This window comes from Ornithodoros turicata, chromosome 3, assembly GCF_037126465.1.
Source record: "Ornithodoros turicata isolate Travis chromosome 3, ASM3712646v1, whole genome shotgun sequence".
NCBI lineage: Eukaryota > Metazoa > Arthropoda > Arachnida > Ixodida > Argasidae > Ornithodoros > Ornithodoros turicata.
In genome coordinates, this window is record NC_088203.1 from 44,653,150 (window position 1) to 44,675,220 (window position 22,071).

At 45.2% G+C, this 22,071-nt stretch overlaps 1 protein-coding gene across 1 annotated transcript in view; it reads left to right on the forward strand.

Moving 5' to 3' along the window:
* LOC135386976 (uncharacterized) overlaps window positions 1-22,071 on the forward strand; it is a 63,047-nt gene that overhangs the window by 16,058 nt on the left and 24,918 nt on the right. The window contains exons 3-5 of the mRNA XM_064616434.1: window positions 15,515-15,622; window positions 17,505-17,653; window positions 20,154-20,398. Coding sequence (XP_064472504.1) covers window positions 15,515-15,622; window positions 17,505-17,653; window positions 20,154-20,398 — 502 coding nt within the window. The remainder of the gene's footprint in view (window positions 1-15,514; window positions 15,623-17,504; window positions 17,654-20,153; window positions 20,399-22,071) is intronic.

A 22,071-nucleotide genomic window follows, 5' to 3' on the forward strand; every position in this document is an offset into this window, starting at 1 on the left:
GTTCATGCTCGATGGCACAACACTGGTTGGTGCACTCAAGGTGCTCAGTGCAGTGTTTCGGACTGCACCGCGTTTTGAACTGCAGAGACGCTGTCTCGTACCGCGTCGTACCAAGTTGAACAGCGAAGACAGGAATGGCCTCGGTTGCTAGGCATGGATTTGCAGTCAGACCATGTGTGCTTGAAAACTTCACGTTGGACTGTTAAGAAGATTTCCGGCACGGCTCAGAACGTCGACGCTTGAAAAAGTCAGCGCGGCGCAAGTTTCAAGCGAAAGCACCGACAGGAATTGCCGATGTTAGCGAGGTTCGTTGAGTTATATATGGTTCGTTGGATATGTATATGAATATGACATGCAGAGTACCAGGCTGTTATACTAAGATATTTTCTCGCTGTCTTGATGCTATTGTAATACCCTACGAAAGTATAATGATATCTGAGCCAAATGTACTGTGCAAGGCCTCGTTTTCATGCTTGTATTTGAAAATATTTAGAAGATGTGCATATTTCACAGGATGCAAGGCTACTGTTCCCGCTGGTCCTCGAAACCGCCGAATTTGCTCGAATTCCAAAAATGTCATTTTTAATATGTAGAAAACACTGGTGTTGTACACAGCCGTCGAAAACACCTGGTATGTCACCTTAGATACATGCTTAGGTACATTTAATATTGCATTGTAGTTGCACAGTGCCTGTTACCAGTAGTTTTCTATCCTTGTATCTGGTTTGGCTTATGAGTGCCAACATGTCGAATGTTTTGAGGACTGTTGATTTTGGACTAGTTGAGAATGAACTCGGAACTTTCAAAACTGCTTTTTTTGTTTTGTTTTGAGAACCCGGCATGTGAACTCTATATCATTGCAGGCCATGCAATGGCATGGTCTCGTCCAAAGAAGACCAAATCATTCTGGAGTTATCCCAACTACATTACTTTTGCATGGGCTGCAGTACAATATCAGCTAATTTATGGTGTTTCGTTTCACAGATGCCTACGCAAACATTTATGCACAAGCTTGTACTACTGGGATAAAATGTGGATCAGGTCATGGATGCTTGACTGAACATGTCCCAGGCAAAAATCTGGACTGGTTCCAGAATGGTTCCAGTTGAATCTTGATGGTCCCACCTGGATTCGCAAGTAAGGTGGCTGGTTCCACATTGGTGAAATCAGTGGTACCACTCAGGCCTCAAATGGTTCCAGAACTTACAGTGGGAGCCTCACATGTACCATATTGTTCCCACAGTGGTCAATTGAACCACTTGAGATTCCAAGCTGGGCAGCTTCCCCCTTTAAGATCCGTTAGGGGAAGAAGAGTCCACTCTTGCCATATACCCTCCTGTCCTTTTAGCCATTATTTTGATGTATTTTAGCATACGTATGATCTATATTTCTTGTCTTTCATCCGTCTACGTCTTCGATAAAATATATGCCGTAACTTCAATTCGTGCTTATATTCTCATCTAAAGGCAAATGTCATAAAAGGTACTAGCAAAATGCCAAAAGACACAATCAAATGATAACACACTCCGCCAAATAATTAGAATAGCTAAAAACAAAGAGGTAATTGCACGGGGCTGACCCAATTCAATTTCAATTCAAATCAAATCCTCGAAATCCAACGGCTCCCGAACTTGTTCTTCACGCTCCAACTCATGAAGCATTCCGGTACTGCAGTTGACAAATTGTTCGTGGGATAATAGTTGTGTTCAGAAACAGCACAACACGCGTAGACTCACAATGACGCACGAATAAACCCGCGAGCATATTTCTGCAAACTGTTCTGTCGATTGACACTACCGAACACAGGAGGACGACATGCCAGCCATGCTATTTCGAAACTATGCTGAAACGGCCGAGACGCTGTTCGCACATGCGCGCATACAAAATGCGATTTCAAAACGCGCGCACAGTCTAGGCCAATGGGCTTGCAACATCGTGTATGGGCGCAGTGGTACATACTCTACAGCCGCGTCCGCGGGTACCTGAGGAGGACTGGTTTTAGTGCGTCTTCCAAGACAACGTGATGACAATGAGTCATGTGAAACATATTGGCGATATCTCGGAGAAGTTTCGCCGCTAGGAAGACTCGGCGTCCGCGGAAGAACCGGACGATGAAGCGCCAAACGGGCTGCACATAATGCTTCTTCCGATGTTAAGAGGTATAAGTGCTTACCGTGGTGCTTCGATTACTACTGATTATATGTTTTATTTCAGGAGCTAGAGGAACCTGAGAAACGAAACATGGTTAAGACGAGTATAAAGATTAGGATCGTTTGGTGAAGAGGAAAAGGATACATGTCGCGACCTACATGGACGGAGGTGTCATCTTCTCTGAGAAAATACAGGTGTGAGGTGTTCAACAAAACGCCATGTTCCCTGTTGTCCGTGAGTGCATCGCAAATTCAGCACAAGCACATGCCTCGTCTGGACGCGCTGAGTGATTACCCGTGTGAGACTTAGTACGTGAGAGATGTATGGATTATTTCTTTATTCTTAGTGTATGCTCATAGCAGAATATACAATATTTGCTTGAACAGTATGTGCTTTTCTACGCACTACTTTCGGTCATGCATTCAGTGGTCCCATCTGATAAGTGGTCGGATCCGAGACCACTTAGCAGAGGGGATCACTGGATAAATTCCATTGGTTCCACTTCAAGTGACACCACCGTGAAACTGGTTCCACTTTTAACTGGTCCCAGTCAGTGAATGGTTCCACATTCCAAGTGGTTCCTGTCCAATAATCCACTTCGAAGTGGTCCCACTCCAGATTTTTGCCTTGGGTTACGACTGTCACCTGTGAAGGTACCCACCCCGATATTTAGAAGAGTGTGTGTAGCTGAGAAAGAACTTAATGGCAGTGTATCCACACTTCAAGACACGATACATGCTGCCTATAAAAGAAGGAATGATAAGAAGGAAAGCAAGTAGGTTGTACCCGCTTTGCAGGCCTTTGACGTACATATAATAAATAAATAAGAAATGTGCAAGCGAGCCAATGATCATTTCATGATTTGAGTTAGAGCAATGGACACAATACAGAGGGTAGACACTAACACAACAAGGCTTAGTTAACTCTCTTGCTGTTTCTGCTCCTTTACAATTTACACGATCATGTAATTGATTCGCTATAGCAACACTTTCCCATATTCATATATGTCTAAAAGAGGCTGTTGTTTCTTCTGGTGGAAGTATCAACTTCAATAGTCAACAATGTCTTAATCTCAGGTGCCTTCAGTTACTTTCGTATTTGATAATTGATTTGATAGTTACAGTCAGGGGTTGCTTTTTCAGAGGTGCTGGATACAAAATTTTGCTAGGCCATCAATGAGTACAAATCATTTCGGGAGAAACAGCAAGAAGCAGGGAGTGCCTTGAATGCTGCTAAAATTCAACTCTCTCAGTGTTCTTTTTTTCTTACTCAGATTGAATAGGTTATGGGTTCGGAATTCGCAGCAAAGACAAAGTTGACATGTGATTATATCAGGCTCCCACATAGAGAAACACATACACTCGCAAATGCATGATAGTGGCCTTTGTGTCACAAAAAAAAGCTCATATGATGAAAGATGGAAGTCACTGAAAACATTAGCCACCTGTACACTCTAAAAATATAACTCCTTTTTGGGTGTAATTTGACGATACCCTAACTGACTTCCTTTTTGGTGTATATATACACCCTCTCGCAAAACTACACCCCTCAGAAAGGGTATTCTCTGAACACATCTTTTGGTGTAATCTAGCGGTAACTTAAGTGACTCCCTTTTTGGTGTATGTCTACACCCCCAGGCAAGACAACACCCTACAGTAAGGGTGTTATGCCGAGGGCAACAGGAACACAACGGCTAAAATAACAGGCATATTCTTTATTTGGATTACCTATAATACACTGCATGCACTGCAATAAGAATTGCATAGTCACCGCCCAATACAAAACATAAGTGTCGACCAACTTGTCGATCAAGATGAAGATGAAGATATTATGGTGAGGCCAAGAGAAGTCCTGCCTCTGTAGTGATAGAAAAAATGAACTGTGGAATGCCTTAATCAAATTAAGGGCGAACCACAAATTACATGATAGTACGCAGATGGCTGAGGCTAGAGAATAATTATGAGTATACGCAAACACAGCCCTCGCCAACACGCAAGCAGCTCAAGATAGAAAGTAAGGCGATCGATAAATGGTTATAATGATTGAATTTTATTGGCGCAAAAGCAACTCAAGCTATAATATGCCAAAACCATGGTACTATTGTGAGTAGTTAAAAATCAGACGATTATACTAAAATAACGTAGAAATTAAGAAGCACACAATCATAGTGTAGTTAAAAGACCAATGTCCCTACAAAGCTGCGATCGGTAAAGAGTGAGCGAAGTGTCGGTAGCGACACCCGAACCCATACCTCTCTGATTTCTGGTCAAGTGTATTACAAATTACACCATTCTGACATCGCCGACACACAAACTTGCCAGGGCCTGGTTCAGAAGACGCGCACAGCCATTGACTCAGCACATCTGACCGGAAATCAGAGGGTTGTGGCCTTGTGGTTTCATTGCCCGCTTCCTCTTGCCTCTTGAGTTGTTGACTCTTGCAGGCTGCTTTACTTGCTACCACAAATTGCACCAACATCGATTGTTACGTATACCCCTTGACTCTGCCTAACGGCCACATGTGACCGTTACAACGCGCACTGTTCTCTGATCTAATCCGCGCATTCCACTTAAGGTTCAAACATAATCTCAAAATACCCGTTTCAAAGGCACCTCAATCAACCAGACAAGACAAAATACACCGACAACACTTACCAAACAGCACGCTGCAGCGAGACGCTCGGACAAGTTACTCGACCCGATGGGCACGGCGCATCTGTTGCTTGCATCCGTTCGACACCCGGAACCATAATCCTTGCAGTGTCATACTAAACTCAGATGGTCAAAGGACCTGTAGTTCACCAAATGACCTCCCCAACGAACACGCAACAACTAACTCCCAACCGCCATAGCTGGAGAACACAGAGTAAACAGCACACTGTTGCCAGACCTGCCGTAGCGAAGCATTAGAAATTTGATGGCCACTTCACCTTTTTCACACCAATTCTCGAAATTACACCCTGCAGAGCGGGACATCCACATATTACACCCCTTTCAGACCAAAAACAGGGTGTATTCTTTTTCTTGGGGGTGTAATAAGGGAGTAAAGCAACTGATACGCCCCAAATACACCCCAATTACACCTAAAAAGGAGTTTTATTTTTTAGAGTGATAGGACTCGAACCCACAACCGGTAATCCAGAAGATGCGGGTTCGGGTCCTACAGCTGGCTAAACTTTTCAGTGACTTCCATCGTTCATCATGTATTTCTTAGGCACTTGAGGCTTTGTATGCATTCGTCTTTTCTGTGTGTTCCCGGCTCAGAACATCAATTGTCTCATCTTCAAAGGCCCCAAATGTGTTGAGGTCTCTACTGCATTAGAACGGACAAGCATCCAGCAACTGCAACATCCATGAAAGGAAAAGGAGACACATATGCAACAAACTATTTACACATAGAATGCTGTAAAAGGTATCACCGAATTATAGTTTACAGTGTCACAAATTTAGCTCTACATGGAAATTTCTACCACTGGAAAGATTACACCTCAATAATGTAGGCCTTCATGGGTCGTGCCATTACTTAGACAGCCTTGGTCACTGCAGGTTTTCAGAATGTGTTTCTAGCTCTACTGGGCATTGCTATGCGGAAAATGAGACTGCTCCATCAGTGAATAAACCTTAATTCTTAGGGTGTAGAGTACTTTCCGCAATTTGGGCTCCTGTTTTTCAGAATTGTAATGGTGCACCCACTACTCAGTTTCCCAGTCCTACCTTACAACACACGTAGCATGTCTCCACACAAATGGGCTGACTCACCTTACGTGTCAATCTAATTATTATTGGTTTGGGATACGGCTGAGGCAGACCACAATTAGGGACGACATAAAACATGTAAGCGGATGCTTATGTGGTGTGACCGTTAGCGTGTCTGACCGAAAATGGGAAGACCCAGGTCCTATTCCTGGTGTCTGTACCACTTTTCCTCGAGTTGTTTGAATTCATCTGAGCTGCCTCTCTTTTTCATCGGGACTTTGTTGTGTCCAACCAAGTTTTCTCTGTATACCACAATGATTTTTTACATGTTTCAGACATCGTTTTAAGTCACAGAAACCTGTCATGGCAATGACTCAGATCACATGGTTGGTGAGGAAGCATTGCAAATGTGGCAGCTGTCAGCACCTTTATTTTGCATACCCTCTATTGTTTACCCTCTGGTTGTGCAATGTCTGTTGTTCATGACTGGGAAGGAGCATTCGAATCATCGTTCATACATTAACTTTTGCAATATTGTATTTCCGCAGCCCTGAGCTGCTTATATCCTCGTTATACGTGAAATGCGATTGAAAGCTATTCATATGTTACGTAATGATTCCCTGTAACTGTGATGAGCAGATGTACTTCAATAAATGTATAGAATAAAGGAAATGTAAGGATTTTTCAGTAGAACATTGTACTGTCGTTGAATGATTGTTTGGATCCTTAAGACCAAGGCAAAGCTACCCCTCACTGGATGTGTTGCCATGGTGGAGAGATACCACTATTGTCCTTGGGAGGGGGGTATGTGCATGCTTAAGTCTCAGAAAAAAATCTGGTAAGTGGCTGATGCTTGGACATTACCTATAAGCTTGTGAGGTACACCCTCTGAGATGACAACAGTGTAGTCGCATCACTGGTTGATCCAGTTTCAATATTTATTTATTTTTTAAACTGCGAAGCAACTGTGGCTATGAGCGGCGTACATATATAGACAGATGGAAAGAGGACAGCAGGAAGGAGGGGGGGGGCAGAGGGGTTAGTATGCATCCTGGGCCTACTTCGGACAGAACTGTGCCGACATTGGTCTGGAAAGTCTTCGGAAAACCCAGGGAAAGCATTTTATAATTTCATTTTTGTTAATGAATGCTCAGCTTCTTGCGTTTCTTTGTTTAACTGTCTTGTCACATTTTGCTTTGGTTGCTGTTATGCTGAATTTTGCGATTCACTACACACGCTCAAGCGCCAAATTGCTGTATTTTCTACGTACTGCACCCTCTCTGCCTAGCTGCTGTGGCTAGAAGAAGCAATGCAACACTTCCACAAAATTGTTGAATTGAAGCGGTTTCAGTATAAGAAAGGCAGACTGATTTTGAAAACGTACATCATACAAATTCACGACTATGACCTCAGCCTGTACATCACATGTGCAGTCCAGGCACTATTTATAGCGTACCAGTTCACGCTGCCGACACACAGTTTTATATAAAGTCGACATCCACAGGCCAGTATTGCAAGTTTATGGGCTGCTTCACGACGATTTCTGGAAACCCTCAAAAGCACAGACACTTGAAGTCTGTTTCTATATCTTTGCAGTTACCGCAGCCACACCTGAGTCACATGCGTCATATGCAGTTGTAGAGTGGATGTAGTTTTTAAAGAACTCCGTCAGAATGCATCCACTCCCCATCGCGTAGTCCGTAACAAGTCATCGATGCAGTCTTCCGAGTGGCGAGAAATCACATATTGATTGCCATGACGGAAAGCAATAATGGTTCTGAGGCTGAAACACACAGTGGACAAAAAAGAAAATTGGACACTGTCTGCCTTTTTCAACGGCTGCCACATTTAAGTTGCTCAGTATTTGTTCAGTTAGTTTATGCGCACATGTGGACCCTTGTCTGGATTGCTGCGACGGATTCTATGGTGGATCGTTATTATCGCGCCCAATGTTGTACGCATGCAACGTAGTTGCCGCCGTACGCGGCAGGTAGTACGGATACCTTCCGAATACCAAATACAGAGTTGCCCGTAATATTTAATTTTAAATTTCTAATTAACTGCACCGCCGATTGGAATGAAATCTGCGCCGCTTTTGCACTGATTGCTTGGACTATTGAATAGCCACGCCAAATGACGTTTGACCTCAGCTGCTTTTCAATACCTTTAACTTGAACGCGGCATCGATTGGCGGAGCGGAAATATGGCGACATGAAAAGACACAACACGTTGTGTTTCAATGGCCGTTCCTGTGCCCTATGTCAGGATGCGTAAATCACTCCTCGCGTCTACTGCGACTGAAGTTTGTCATTCAGCTGAATATTTACATTCTGGGAGTAGAAGGGCATGACCATCGGGATGAAATACATAAAAAACGGGGTGCAACGATTTAAACAGACACAAAGGATAATGCTGTAAAGGTCACGTTACGTGAACTCCCCAATTGCATCGGCCCGAGCAACGCCAATTAGCGTACGGTACTTAGAACAAAAGATGCCCACCTAATGTGGGTCCACTCAGCTACTTGAACCTTTAAAGACCTGATATCAGCAGCTTCAGCCCCCAATCCACGCAATCAATTTCAAACACAGGTAGCTTTGTCTGACTACGAATGGTTGTGCAATAGGCTGTGGTACCTTCGCCGAGCTACACCCGCTCAATTTGTGGCTGTGATGGATTGACTCCATCCTTGGGAAGCGTCAGTTACACGTTACGTCGACTAGCGCTCAGGGCTTCCTTAGTGTGCTTAGTGTAGGTGGCGTTATAAATCCTGCTAACTATATATATAAAACTGCGTAACTTTAGGGGCAGTTGGAACACGATACGCCTGCACTGCCCCCGAGCCACCGTGATCTGAATAGCTTTTAGATAAAAGGACGAGAACGCGCGGGATCTGGTGGTGACGGACATCCACCGTGAGACTGAGGAACACAAAAGGCAACACAACACGAGTCTCAAACACTTCATCCATAAACAAGAGTATATACTCAAGGAGCTGGGAGCCGAGGGAAATGAGATTCCCAGCTGTCTGGTGTATAAGACTTCATAATTACGTTTACGGCCGTGCATACCTCCTTTGTCTACCTTGACAGTCTCGTAAGCCAAGAACCAAAAAGGGGCACTTCCTCTGCTCTCTAATGCGCTCAAAAAGTCATGTTGCCATCGAGATGTCGTTTCTGTGGGCCCTGATGAAGCGCTGGACGAAAGCGGGTCCCAATGGATTTCAGTTATCAAATGGCGCGGTATATCGTATTTTAAGTTTCTTTCACCGTCAAGTTGTCTTGTACACCTGACCACCGGCCCATCCGTCGTTGTGATTCCGCATTTTCATTATATCTCTCACAACCTCGAGGCAGTAGCAAAACAAATACAATGTGCAATTTTCCTTCTCTAACGGTTTCTGTTTGGATCGCTTTACGCCTTTTAACATCCTCATTCCCTGTAAAAATCATATAACATTTTCTGTGATTTGTCAAAGAAATGTGGTGTATGAAACTTGACCTGCGGTTTTAGGAATGTGGGTACAGGTGTCTAAACGAACGGAGTAGCGAACACGAAGCAAAGCCGAGAAAGTCTAGTATTCTTTTTGAAACACCTGCATCAACATATTGTGTTTCTTCTTCGAACTTGAGCAATGCTGTGTGGAAGAGAGTCACCTCCGCCAAACTTTGTCGAGAAATGCCAAAATGTTTATATACAATTCTCTAATGTTTTCGGTCCTACGTTATTGCTTCTTGGTTTGGGGTGCCACAGGTCAAAATAATATAAACAAATTATACGAAAATGTACGAAAATGGGCAGTCGGAATTATAGCTGATGTTCCCCGTGACAGCCACACTGGAGCTCTTTTTCCTAGTCTCAACATTTTTACTGATGTGTTACCTAAGAAACAGGATGACACTATAATGTTGTCCTTATTTTTATTGGACAACCACCCAACTCAACGTACCCGGCATACTGAGCAATGGAAGATTTCCACTTCAAGAACAAGCTACGGAAATCAGCTTCTACCTCGTGTTCTTCCCGGGATTTTAAACAGTTAATATGCGAGCGGTGCAAATATAACTCATCTATCTGTGAGTGCATTACAGGTGTTAATCTCGTAAAGCTATTTATACAGCGCGTTTTCGTCGTGTGCTGTTAGCATTACTAAGTACAGTCATTTCGTGAGTGCCTTGTATTTTTCCATTTGTCATCTGTACTATCGTTGACGTGCCAGTGAAACCTTTTGGGGGGATGGGGACATGTTTATTATATTAAAAATAGGAGGGAAAGGTTAGCCTGCGGCTTGCTATTCCCAGGAAAGAAATGATGAAAGAAAGAGAAGACAAACAAAGACAAAAACAAACGGGAAATTGATCACTGTTCACCCAGAAGGTCACAGATCCACAGGAACTGAACCAGTGCCTTTGCCACCTGACTATGTTGCGTGAGGCCTAGCAGCGTAGCTAGGGAAAAGTTCAAAATCTTGAGGCGAACAGTGGAGTCCGCGCCACATTCAGTCGAAGCCTGTGGAGCAAGGACTCTTCCTCCCTGGGGTAGCGGCCTACTAGTGTGTGGGTCATCGTAGGATCAATCGAGCGTAGAAAAGAGTTCGTCTTGGCAGCGTCTTAGAAAAATGGCCTGAGAGCAGTTTCTGCAGTAACGGAGAGTCGTGGCAGCGTCTTAGAAAAATGGCCTGAGAGCAATTTGTGCAGTAACGGAGAATGGCCAGCGGCAGACAAACGGGGTAAGCAGGACAGAAGTCACAGACCCAGCTGCACGACCAGACCTGGCCGCAGGGCGATTGCATTCCCCGTGATACCAATGTGGCCCGGAATCCGCTCCAGCCACATACTGTGGCCTAGAGACGACAGTATGGCGTATAGGCAAAGGATCTTAGTGTAGTTATCGTTGATAACTTTGGGCGAATACGATGCAAGGCCTCCAAGGATGTCTTACTACCCGAAGGAATAGTCCACGCTCCTGGTGTCGACGAAGAGATGTACCGCAGAGCAGATAAGGTAGCTAAGACTTGTGCTTCGGCTGATGAGAGCGCAGCAAGCAGCTTGTAACCTCGCTCGTATGCCTCCTCAGGAATATAAAATGCAGGCGATGATCCATCGGATGCCACTCAGCCGTCAGTGTAAATCTCCATTCGATTCGAGTGCAGCCACATGGGCATGCCACAACAGCTGAGACATGGCTCTTTTTCGGAAGACCAGGAACGGACGTGTGCACGGGGGATAGACTTAAGGTCCATAGCGGCTCCGTATAGGAGGCTAAGGTATGCAATTCTGGGATTTGCCCTTGTAGGCGCAGAACAGCTTGGCCATACGCAGAAGCAATGCTGCGTAACATCACGAAGGTGGTGCCATATAAGACAGCGTGTGTAAGTTTGGAGGGGTGCCGTGTCCCAGATGTTAAGCACGGAAGGAACGCGCGCTTCTGTGATATCAGAGAAGGTTTCTGTGGTCTTCGAGACTCCGTAGCATGTGCGCAGGCTACGAGCTTGAAAATTAAGCAGTTTCCGTACCTTGAAGGGGGAAATACCGTGCAAAACAGGCAAGCAGTAGCGTAAAGTGCCAATATAAGATAGTTGTGTACTTGGAGGAGGTCGGTGCAAGAAGGACCCCGAGAGGACCCACAGAGGAGGCGTACCACGTTAGTATAAGAGCCTTTCTTTTATTTCTTTTCCTCTTCCTCTTTTCCTTTCTCTTCTTTCTTTTCTTTCTCGGAATAGCAAGCTGGCAATAGCCTGGCTGACATTTCCGTTTCTCACTCTATTAAACATACCCCCCCCCCCCCTGTGGTGGCACAGAGGGCAGTAATCTGTCAAGACTATGTTAGACCCCGATCAATGGTAACACCAAGGTACTTGCGCCAGGGAACAACCGGCAGTCTTGATCCTGTCAAGAAGAGTGAGTAGATGCAGAGCGAGCGCCGCGTGAATGCCATAGCCCTTTGGGATACCGGTAACGCAGCGGTAACGCGTGCGCTTGGAGACTGGGAGGTCCGCGGTTCGAATCCGCGGGCCGGCTGTGCAGTCTGGGGTTTTTCCTGGGTTTCCCTCAGATGTGTAATAGGCGTATGCCGGCACAGTTCCCCTGAAGTCGGCCCATGGACGCAGCTATCCTCCCCCTGAGCGGATTCCGCTCGGTCTTCCACTTCACCCTTTCCTCTCCTCCTCTCCACCACCTTTCCCTTCCCGATAAACATGTCGCCTAATCAGGCAGGCAGACCTCTCGGTTCCTCCCAACCACACTCCTCCTCCCTCCTCCTCCTCCTCCTCCATGACACAGTAGCGTCCAGAGCAGATGGCAGGCGGCGTTGTATGGTATCCCGCCGCACGGCACAAGTCCATATGCAAATGTCATTAGCATATATGGTGGTGTGGGTATGGGTACCTTTTAGGAGTTTGTGCCCTTCTCAAGAGGCTTTTAGCACCTTTTCGGCCAACTTCTCATTCTTCTTTTCTTTTCTGTGCTACAATTGACAAATGAAAATGGAAAATGAAATGAAACGAATGACCTTAAAAACTCTTAATAGTGACCAAAGAGATTTCCACATCGGGAAATGTAATTACGGTAGAATCTCGGTGATACGCTCACGGACGATACGAATTTCGGGATGATACGAACAGGGGTCGAAACCGGAACTGAACAATAACCGAAAACCGCAAAAAACCGTTATTTTCTGCCGAACCGAACCTGAACCGAACCGTAAACATTTTTTCTCTCCCCTTGAACGAACCGGAACTGAACCGCGAAAATATGATGCGGTAACCGGTTCGCCAGACACTAAAAACGCCTATACCTCCAAACTTGACTGCCGCGTACCAGCTCCCTGCATCGCTCGGAATCTTGCCGAATTCACAGAGCGGACAAATCAATAAACCAAAAAGTGGTGAGTCCATGCATCTCATACAGCCTCACCTACAAAAGGTTCACGACATCCCTGTACATTTCTGTGACTCGAAGTGTACAAAAGAAGAAAAAAAAAAGAAGTACTGCACAACAGCTACACTTTGCGCTGTTGCCTCGGCTGCTTCCTTTCATTCAGCGTCGCATTGTGAAGGCGACGTAAATTTTAATAGTTCACAGTGACATCCACAAGCAACGCAGACCTCTAGCGACCATGGGTCAGACATTTGCGTATGGTCCAGAGCATGGAGTAAGAAAACACAGGAGCGACCTCTCCCCCTCTTTTTAACGGGGAGCACAGTGCCGGCCTGCGCATGGGACTCTAGGATACTCTATCTGCCATGTGACCGCTTTCTTTCTCTTTTTCCTTTAGAAATTGGCGATAGTCTTTTGCAATGGAGTTATGTTGTACGCCATTTCCCAGCACTTTTCGGTTCAGTAAAGGATGATCTTCTGCGAACGCATAGTTCTTTGTACCTATCAAGTGTAGAGGCGAGGGAGTAAGAGGAAGGAAGGAGGAGCAAGCCATCGTCAAACGTCCCACATGTGGTACGCTGACACACGTAAACCGGTTCGAGCGGATTAATATCGATTCAAACCGTTATTTTGGTTGCGCTGAGCCCGAACCGAACCGATAACCTTGAACCGGAACTTGAACCGAACCCCAAAAAATAATGGTTCCGAGCCCTGGATACGAATTCATTTCCGCTCCCGGCCGGAGTGCCTATTCTTCCCGTGTTTTAGAGTTCGGATGATTCGAACGCGTTATCTTGCTTTTACTGATGATAGGAACGAGCCGAGGATGCGACAGAGGTCGTCCCCCCGTCACACGAGAGCGTGTGAGTCATGCTGCTCCTTCTTTCGAAAAGGGAGGGAAATGCTCACCAGCCTAAACATGAACTTCCTTACGTCATTTTGCGCAATGCAAGCAATGACTCTGGCTTTGGTGGTGGTGGTGGAGAAGATAAGATCAAAGGGATTACACTGCCCGCAACCTTCTCACCTTATTTCTGTTTTGACCTTTTTACCCCCTCGCAACAATAGACCGCGAAGCTGTGTGACATCGCACAGGCAGAAAACAGCGACCAGAACACGTGGAGGGAAGATATCAGGACATGTGGGTTCGATCCCTACAGCTGGCTAACCTTTTCAGTGACTTTCATCTTTCAAAGTTCAGGCAACATTACGTGTCGCCATTCCGCAAGTCAGCTTCACCTAACGCCTGCGTGCTTTAGGAGAAGCTCGCTTTAGAACACTGTGGCGCGACTTGCGGGTGGAAAACACGTGCTGGGTCTTTTGAATCATCTCGCGAATTTGGGCAGCATTGGCCAAAAATGGAGACACAGAAGCGTTACGACCGACCTCGTTCACTGACAGTAATGGAAAATGAAGAGTCATTGTCTATTTTCTTGCCTCATTTTTATTTTTGTGTAATTCGTTTGACACGAATTTCGGATGATACACAGTAAACCTTTTACACCCTTTTGAAGTGTAAAAACGTTTTCACCCAAAATAGTAATATTAATACACAAATAACACAAAAATAACACACAAATAATAAAAGGTTTTTACATCATTTTGGGTGCTGCTGCCTTTTGGGTGTAAAAAGTGTGTAATTTGCGGATAACACCCCACTTTTTTCAGTTACACCCTTCGCTACACCCTTGTCAAACTACAAGGGTGTTTCATGCGTGTAAATTTGAACCACACCCTAATAACATCCTAAAAACAACCTGCGTCTGTGTTAGTGTCCGCGGATGCCTCAATTTCCACGTTTGTTGCAATCAGCATTTGAACACAGGGAATCGGATTGAGGAGGGAGTGTTTATTATACAAGGGGGAGGGAAAAGATTGAGGCCCTTGAACGTATTCATAGCTAAGGCTGCTGTCATAGTATATGTGAACTCTGAAGGGTTTAAAGTACATCTCTAAGCTTTCGTAGTGACATGCACGATAGAGGAGTTCGTCACACTACGCGTGGTCTATACTGGAAGTTCGGCGAATGTTACACATAGACCAGCAACAGACTGTCCCGCCTTGCAGAGTAGTGTATATCGCCGCTCTGGCAGTTGCATACTCGCTTTTATGTGCAGTACGCCTGAATTCAATACCTTCCCCGTTTTCGAGTTGCTGTGTCTGCGGGGAACAACCTGTGCCCACAGCAGAGTTCTTAATTTATAAAAGGAGCAAAATAACGGATAGATCGGACAGGAAACAGACGCGAGCGGGTGGGTGCACATATCTATAACGAAACTCTGCGATTGGTGGACAAATAAGCAACCCAGTCGCTGTCGCAAACGTCGTTTTCAACATTTTTGTTTGTTACATGCATACAAGTTTAGGTTAGTTTCAAGGTATACATCAAGTTATTTTGCTCCTCTGCTAATACTGACGGAGTTGTAAGAATACATACCTCACCGAGATTCTCGTTCTGGTGTGAATTTCACCGTAGTGTCTCTCTTCTATATCTACAACGTCCGTGAAACATGTCAGCTGTACTCTGTCTGGTGGCCTCTGGTAGTATGGATGCTGCGCTGATTAAATGTGTGGACACAACTTATGCGTTGCCAATCTGGGAACAGAGAGCACTGCACAAAAAATCACCTCAATATGTGAAAACACAAACGAGCAGCAGCCGTTCCTGGAGCACGAAGGAGAAGAGAAGTCATGGTTATCGTTGAGTAAAATATTAACGTGCAGTAAGCTCCCGCCCTTACAAGCCAGCACCTACACACACCTAGCTGCTCACAACTGTTTATTCCTTAGCTTCCAAGCGGACATGTACGTCTTGGGATCGCACCTTGGAGAGCCTGTTCTCGTTGGAACTTCCAAGACTGACAGAGGGTTGCTGAACTGTCAAATTGCGACAGGAAGGTACGTACAACACCACGAAGGGTATGTACTCCATTTCACTGGACCGTCGAGGACGATACATTAACCCTGGTAGGTTGCTATGTCTATTGACCTCTATTGCTAGGATTCACGCAAGGCCCAGATGAAGTATGAGGCTCCAAAATAGATCTTGATGCTGCACGATCCGGATAATGACACTACAGTAATGGTGCCGCTAAGACGAAAAGATGAAACTGGTCCTAATTTTAACGTGTTCGTAAGACCGCCTGAAAACGTTCAACTGAACCTGGTTTTTGAATAATGCACATTGCGCAAATCAGAAGCTATCATTAGCGAACAAGCATGGCAAGATTAGATACTTAGCGATGTTACGAGACATTTTCTCATACTTAACGTTGGCAAATATACAACGTCTCTCGATTGGACCGTCGACAGTCGTAGTTGACAGGGCCGATTTCCTCAGTTGGGAAAATTGCTTGTGGCCAGATGGGGGGGGGGGGGACGTAGCGCCTAGACAATGACCATCTCGTCATCATTATGCTCTTTTTCTCGTGTTCGTCGGTTCCCCTCGAGTCCTACGCCAACGCGCTTCTTCTACTAACCCTTTATGCATATGCATAATGTAAAACCACGAGACTAGGGAACACGAAAGGACAGACACAAACACGAAGTCTCAAACACAGCTGAAAATTTTACTTCACATACAAGAATTATATACAACCAGAGGGAAGGGAACAACCAGTTGAGGACAAAACAGGGGAACAAGAAGTCTGCTCAAGGCCGGACCGAGGATTACGGATGGGTTGCTGACACAGTTCCTACAAGAGGTTATGCACAGTTCCCACAAGAGGTTATGCAAGAGGTTAAGAGGTTATGCAAGGTTAAACACCTTGCTTCCTCGTTCGCATGAAACTAAGCCTTCTGTTTCCAAACGTGTTGTATTACCGTCTCACAAGGTGTCTCACAACTTGTTGGCCGTCGCGAAGAAATTTCAAGTCAGCCTTGTTTTCAGGAACAACTTCCGTCTTGATCGCCTAACGCCTTTCGCGAAACCTGAAGTCACCTGTAAGAATTACCGGAACAAATTCGTCCCCTGTTGTTCAAATGTTGTTTATCAGATATCCCTAGCTTGTGGTTTCTGTTATATTGGCCAGACAAAGCGTTGCTTAAATGATCGTTTGAGAGAGCATTCATTAAAAGTAAAAAATAAAGCCTCAAACTCCGAAATTGCCAGGTATTTGGAAGAATGCTCAGATTACTTCCCTCTATGGGATGAAACAATTGTAAAGGCTTCTGAATTGGACCCCCGCAGAAGACTTTTGAGAGAGACCCTATGCATAACCTATTGTGGGAACTGTGTCAGCAACCCATCCGTAATCCTCGGTCCGGCCTTGAGCAGACTTCTTGTCCCCCTTTTTGTCCTCAACTGGTTGTTCCCTTCCCTCTGGTTGTATATAATTCTTGTATGTGAAGTAAAATTTTTAGCTGTGTTTGAGACTTCGTGTTTGTGTCTGTCCTTTCGTGTTCCCTAGTCTCGGGGTTTTACATTATGCATCATCTTCACCAGCTCGCTTGCTTCCTAGCCGTTTTTTCATTGTCATAACCCTTTATGTTGTGGTAGTAAACCACACTCAATCTAACATGATGCTATATACTCCCATCAAACACATGTGTCCCTGTGGCTAACATATAGTAGATTGTCCCATCCCTGAAATTGACACCGCCACCGAACCCACATTCCTTCATCAGCTTCATCATAATTTGAGGTAAGCAGCTATAAATATAAGTGTTTCGGACTTGCAACCCAGTAGTGGCAGGCCGTCGTTGTCAGCACACGAACCATCAAGAGTGCCAGGCACATATACATCCATAATGTGAAAAAGTGGCCAAATATTTTTTGCAGGAAAGAAGTCAATCGTGCTCTAAAAGCAATTTCCGCGACAGCATTAAGGACAGTCGCAGCTGGCGATGTTGTGAGGATTGACTTGAGTCTGTGCGCAAATCTGAACCTTCACGCCCTTGCCGACCGACTGAAGCTCCCAAGGGACTCTGGTAAAGTATCAAGTACACACATTGCTTTTTTTCACATAATTGGATGCGATTATTGATACTGCTGACTCGTGGCGTAGTAATTTGCTAAAGCTATCAAATATTATGTGTGCACTGTGGTGGGTGCACCCGCCAGAATTTGCATGATGTTGGTTGGTGAAAGCCCAGCACCGTTCAACCTATTCTCGTTCGATATTGGCAACCACCACGCGGAGCCTTCGTCCTCCGTGTGGTTACGAACATATTTACCTATACTGATTCAGCATCGCAGGTCATTAGTGTACCAATGACCAACGTGGACGCCGTGAATACCACTGCCTGCCATATTTAGCTGGGTAGTCGACAGCAACCCTTGTGGTATCGACCGCTTCCCGGTAGTCTTTAAACCAACCAGCAAGAGCACGTCTCATGACTTCCACCTTTCAATGACTGGTAGCTGCTGACGAAGCAAATACCCTTACCACACATCATAATTAGCTCTGCCACGGAGATCATCCCACAAGCTTCCGGTCGCCTCACGAAATGCCCAGAACCTTGGTGGCAAAGGAATATGAAAAGACTGGAAATGAGGAAATTCGAGCATGATCCTCAGGATCTTTAGAAGGTACCAGAGTTCGGTTACATAAAAAAAAAAGCCAGAGCAAAAGCAAGCTGGACGCATCGAAGAGCTATGCGCGACTCTTGGGAAAGCTCTATATAATCTTTAAATTCTAATACATCGTCAAAGTTTGTGTGGGACACACTGAAGAAAATCGAGGGTGAATATGCCAACTTTTCCCCTCCTCTTTTAAAAATTAACGGAGCTGTCTTTGAGAGCCTCGAAGAATAGGCCAGCATGCTTGGTGAGCATTTTCAAAGCATTTTCATGTCATAGTAAGGAGTTCCTGAAAACCAAGGAAACTGCTGAAAAACGCAAATACTGGTGACAAGTGTCCATTTACTGAACCTTTCAATATGGTAGAATTCAAAGAGCATTATTATCATCCAAGCACACAACACCAGGTGGTATTACATATGCTGCGTTGCATTATTTATCTATTTATTTATCGCATTATCTGTCCTGATTTGTTGAAAACGGGAGGCGTACGCCTTTTCGTGACGATTATGAACAGTATAAGCGTCACAAAATGCCGTACTCCTTCCGCTTTCAACAAATCAGGGCAAATAATGATAGCATTCGAGATGACAGTTGGCTGGGAGCGCGCTATGTGGTGAAGTTCATTTTTATTTTTTAAGAGTGCACAATCCTCAGGCCAGGACGTCGCTAGTTAGAATTTATCACTTTAGGTGAAACGCCCTGTATGTGTTCCAAGTCTTTTCCATATTCCTTTAAATGAAGTGTTCAACGTCGGTTCAAGGAGCGATAGCCGGTCCAGCGGGGATCTGGGGGTTGTATGTGCCCCGGGCCGTGTTCAGGGGTAGCTTTGTGGAAGGCAACTACATGGAATGCAAGAAGACATCCCTTCCTGTCTTCTGAATACGTGAACAGGTGGTAGATATGTAGAAGAACAGCAAGCTTCATGTCCTGTACTTGATGCATAGCAACTCAGAGGAAAACCTCTGACGACTCCGGAGGTCGTGGCTGCCACCATGCTACACTCTATAAACAGAACTTCATTGCATAGCACGCTGTGCGCCAACCGTTGCCAAGAATGATAGGGTTATCGCTTCTGATTCGAAGAGAGACGGGGGCGTACGCCTTTTTGTGGCAATTTTCATATATCCAAATTGCCACAAAAAGACGTACGCCCACCTCTCCCTTCGAATCAGAAGCGACAACCCTATCATTCGCGGCAATGGTTTGTGCACAGCGTGCTATGCGGTGAAGTTCTGTTTTTAGAGTAGATACTTGGATAAACCATAGCAACCTAGGTACCACAACGCTTTTCCAATTTTCAGAAACAATGCGTAGGCCTTACACAGTGATGATGCCAATTTATCAGGATCGCGATTGTTACCTTGATGATGTTGTGCCTCGTCATACAGACGGCACCCGCTTCGTAGGCATACAGGGGGATCATGTGTGGTGGCATCTCCCGCTGGGCATGCATGGGGTAACTTCACCAATCCTCCTGGCACTTACCGCGGTACAGGAAGCATCCCAATAACGGCTACGGAGAGATGCTCGCATTTTTCGGTGCTGGGTAGTTCTCCTGGACTGCCCGAAGTCAAACGCAATGGGCACTGCACACAGCCTCTCTCTCCTATACCACCATCGGAGTAAGCGCGTACGGGTGTTACCTGGTGCGGCGTCTTTACGATCGTTACTAGCCTGCATGGCACAGGCAGACAGCGATCTTAATCAGATTCCACCGTGCTCGCGACATCTTCAGATATCGGTAGGAGACCTGATCGGATACGGATACTGGTAGGGACACGGATGCCATCGTACAGGAAAGGTTTTGCAGCATTTACTAAGTGCCAACTTAGCTGCCTGATGTTTTCTTATGCACCCTCTTAGTCTTGCTCATGCGCTTATGGGACGCGTCCTTAATTCTTCCAGGTGCTGTTTACTTGGATGTGCTCAGATCGGTCATTCCTTCCCCCAGACAGGTGCATCCAGGGGATAATGCTGTGTACCTTCAGAACACTACATTCTACGACTCTCTCCTCGACCCCTGTTCTCCTCGTTCGTTTCTACTTTCCGTACCCCTTGGATCATATAGGTCTAATTTGAGATATGAGGAGGTGAAAATCATCTTCGGCCGAACCGACGTGATCCTAAGTGCCGGCGTCTCTGTGAGATTGGTAAGGAAGAGACACCGAGTGATGATAATCCATAAAACCTTAGCCGGACCTGCTGCCCTTAATTTATGCCCCATTTATACTTGAGATCTAACGGGGAATGACCTACACTCTAAAAACAGAACTTCACCGCATAGCACGTAGTCCGCCAATCATTGTCGCGAACGATGAGGTTATCGATTTTGATTCGAGGAGAGAGGGAGGCGTACGCCTTTTTGGTGCTATACGATATACCCAAATTGCCACAAAAAGGCGTACGCCCCCTTCTCCCCTCGAATCCGAAGCGATAACCCTATCATTCGTGGCAATGGTTGGCGCGCAGCGTGCTACGCGGCAAAGCTCTGTTTTTAGAGTGTGGCGACTACCGACATATCACAAAGAAAACAAAATAACCGACTTATCAAGAGGAAGGAAAAACAAATGAAGGCGGTGACACTTCCTCCTCTAGACGCACTTGTCGCGCGCACGATTTTGCAAAAATCAAGCAGGCGGTGCTAAAGTGTCATTTTCACTTTTTTTTTTTTACTGATTCTGTTGCGATACTGTGCATAGTTTTTGTTGAGTCCGTGGTTATCCGTGGAGGACTTTATATTTCTGTAAAAAAAGTGAGGTTCGTTTGGCAATTTTAAAAGTTCCATTGAAAAAAATAAATTTCCCGCGATTGCAAATTGTCCAAAGCCTTCCTCAATGGTGGCAAAGTTCTGACAAGGTAATTGCCGAAAGTCTGCAATCCTCGGACGAGAACGCCGCCAGTTGGAATTTTTTATGATCTTAGGTGAAACACCCTGTGTACTATATACTATGCTACGCTTCACTTGTAAACATACATACACACACACACACACACCTATATATATATATACAGGGTGTCCCAGAAAACGTATCATTGAATTATAATAAAAAAAAACTACACCACCTAGAGTCATGCGGTCAATGGCATTTGTTCTTACTGAGTTTTTGCCACCTCCTCGTGTGAATGTGGTGCAACGTAAGTTTGATTATGTAAATTTTTGCGAGCTTAAGTCCGAAACTTGCCCAAGTAAAGGTTACTTTTTTAACCCACCAATGTAAAGAGCGTGTCTAATTTAGTCAAATTAATGACAATTGACAGGGATATTCAGGAGCTATCCCATCGGAAAAAATAGCCGAACATCATGCTCTACGGAGGTCGCACAGAATAGTGCACGATGAATTTTTGAGCGCAGTCTTTGTCAGTCCGACGAAAGGAGGTTGGAAACCCAGCCCTCCCCGACATCGCAGAAAGAGATAAAACAGGCATGGCTTATCACGTCCGACTTTTGCTGGGATAATGCTTTCCCTCTCCCAATTTTAGGAACTGTTATTTTTTCTACTATCACTTTGTCGGCTGGCTTCGGAACCTCCTTTCGTCGCACTGAGAGCGATTGCGCTCAAAAAGTCATCGCGCGCTATGGTCCAGTGCTCCGAAAAGCATGATATTCGGCTATTTTTTCCGATGGGATAGCTCGTGAATATGAGTGTGAATTATCATGAATTTGAGTGAATTCAGCACCCTCTTCATGTTGGTGGGGTAAAAAAGTGACCTTTACTTGGCAAATTTTCGAGTTCAGTTCGCAAATATTTACATAATTAAACTTGGAGTACATGACATTCACATTAGGAGGTGGCAAAAACCTAACAAGAACAAATGCTGTTGA